This window comes from Monopterus albus, unplaced genomic scaffold (genome assembly GCF_001952655.1).
Source record: "Monopterus albus unplaced genomic scaffold, M_albus_1.0 scaffold2293.1, whole genome shotgun sequence".
Taxonomy (NCBI): domain Eukaryota; kingdom Metazoa; phylum Chordata; class Actinopteri; order Synbranchiformes; family Synbranchidae; genus Monopterus; species Monopterus albus.
The window spans coordinates 1-2,128 of record NW_018130167.1 but is presented as its reverse complement, the minus strand read 5'-3'; the positions used below and the strand labels follow the sequence as shown (position 1 = coordinate 2,128).

General features: G+C 44.5%; 1 protein-coding gene across 2 annotated transcripts; it reads left to right on the top strand.

Moving 5' to 3' along the window:
* The first annotated feature begins 106 nt into the window (after positions 1 to 106).
* LOC109953962 (putative protein TPRXL) lies at positions 107 to 1,799 on the top strand. Of its 2 annotated transcripts, XR_002274005.1 has the most exons (5): positions 107 to 188; positions 622 to 762; positions 899 to 1,033; positions 1,317 to 1,454; positions 1,609 to 1,799. XR_002274005.1 is itself a non-coding variant. In XM_020589399.1 (3 exons), exons 1-3 carry the CDS (start codon positions 582 to 584, stop codon positions 1,448 to 1,450), a joined length of 450 nt encoding a protein of 149 aa, XP_020445055.1. In that variant the 5' UTR covers positions 575 to 581; the 3' UTR covers positions 1,451 to 1,477. The 2 variants fall into 2 exon arrangements, 1 of the variants encoding a protein (XP_020445055.1); XM_020589399.1 differs by lacking the exons at positions 107 to 188; positions 1,609 to 1,799 and having other exon boundaries at positions 575 to 762; positions 1,317 to 1,477.
* Positions 1,800 to 2,128: the final 329 nt, after the last annotated feature.

Here is a 2,128-nt window from a genome sequence, read left to right as displayed (position 1 = left end):
TCAGAACTGAATCACAATCTGATTGTTTGTGTTTTCATCATTTACAGCTCAAACCACTTCAAAACCTTCATCAACACCAGTCCCACCAACCTCCACACCACCAACCACACTAGGCTCAGTCTCCAGTTCAAAAAGCTCTGCACCTTCATCAGTTTTCCCTGAGAGCACCGAGCAGCTGGCGGATACAGGTACACTTCATGGAGCTGCGGTTTCAGACATCCAGACCAGTATGAAAACCCTTTTTCTGGAGCTTTCTTTAGGCTAATTTCATTTACTTTGGAAGCAGAGCGTCCTGGGATTAAATTAGTTGCTTCCTCATATCAAGAGGAGCCTGTTGAGGTGGGTCAGTCATGTGATCAGGATGTTTCCTGGACACCTCCTGTTGGAGGCTTCCCAGGCCTGTAAAACTGGTAGCAGACCCTGGGATAGACCCAGAACATGCTGGAGAGATTATATATCTCATCTGACCTGGGATTTTTTAGGGACGAGCTAAAAACTGTTGCCAAGGAGCGGATGCCTGCATTAGTCTGATTAGCCTGCCACTGTGACCTGACTCCAGAGAAGCAGCAGAGAGTGGATGGATGGATCAGACTATCTTATTTGTGTTTTCACTGTTTACAGCTCAGCCCACTTCAAAACCTTTATCCACACCAGTCCCACTAACCTCCACAACACCAACCACATTGGGCTCAAGCTCCAGTTCAGGAAGCTCCACAGGTTCATCGGTTTCCCCTGAGAGCAGCGAGCAGCCTGCAGGTGCAGGTGAGACCAGCGTGAGAAGTTTAGCTGCTTCTCTTTGCTTGTGAAGGAGAGCTTCATATAGAGTTGTTAAATTAACTGTAGATTCACATCAGTACTGAATCACAATCTGATTGTTATTTGTGTTCATCGTTTACAGCTCAAACCACTTCAAAACCTTCATCAACACCAGTCCCACCAACCTCCACACCAGCACCAACACAGGGTTTAAGCTCCAGTTTGGGATCATCCACACCTTCATCTGTTTCCCCTGAAGTCACTGCCCAACCGACAGGTACGTCAGCTTTCTGTTGGTCCACCTGCTGATCAGAGTCCCTCTGCCGGCTTCAGATCACGTTGCTGTTTCAGCGTTGTGCCGAAATCTCACATTAATTTTACAATAGCAGTGCATAGAATGTGAGGAAGTACGTGTTTTATTCACCGTACAAAACGTCATGTGGTTTAAATGACACAACAGTTGATTACAACAGAATTTGACTCATTTTTATTTAGTTCCTTGTAACATAGGAATTAATTCCTTTTTTGTACACCTCTTGTCTCTCTCTCTTCCCTCCCAGCCTTCTCCTATGCCCCTTGGCCAGGTTACTTCTTCCCTCTGGTTGCATGTGTGACCCCAGTGGGTGTGTTCCTGTTGGCTGCTTTTCTGTGGCTCCTCTACAAAAGGAAGACAAGGAGCAAACAACAGACTTAGTGAGGTGACTTTCTTTAACTGTGAATGTCTGTTTACTGTTACACAACACTATAAGATGAGAGGAAATCAGAAAACCTGAGATTTCTCAATGTCTTTGTGAACAGAGCAGACTAAAGCTTCCCACTGTCAGTTGGTGACTCTTTTTGTTTTATATACAGATGCAGCCACTCAGTATTGTGCACGCCAGCTGTGAACCTTCCAGGTGCCCCCCTTCCCCTGTTGCCTGAAGGCGTGTCTAGATTCCACAATAAATACATCCATTCATGAGCCATTCCTTGATTTGCCCAGTGTCACCATTAGATGGCGTGTGACTGCCTGAAGGACAATACTCACACTGCAGAGTCCTGGTTTTGTTTAGGCCATGGTTTATACAGTATGTCTGCCCATAATCCTTATGGTACAGGTGCTGCACACTGCAGAGTCCTAACTGTTACACTGGGTTTCACATTTCTAGTCAAAGACCTATTAAACATGGTTAACATGCTTGTTACATTATATATTAATAAATAGTAAAGTCTGCTAGAATAAAGTAGATAACTTCTTTGTGAAAATTCATTTGAAATCTGATATATCACTGAGCTGCTGTCAAAACCCTGCAGTTATGTGGACTGTGTAAAACCATACTGTCCATAGAGCTTCTTTAAAACACAAAGGGCAGAACGAGGGTTTAATGGCTGG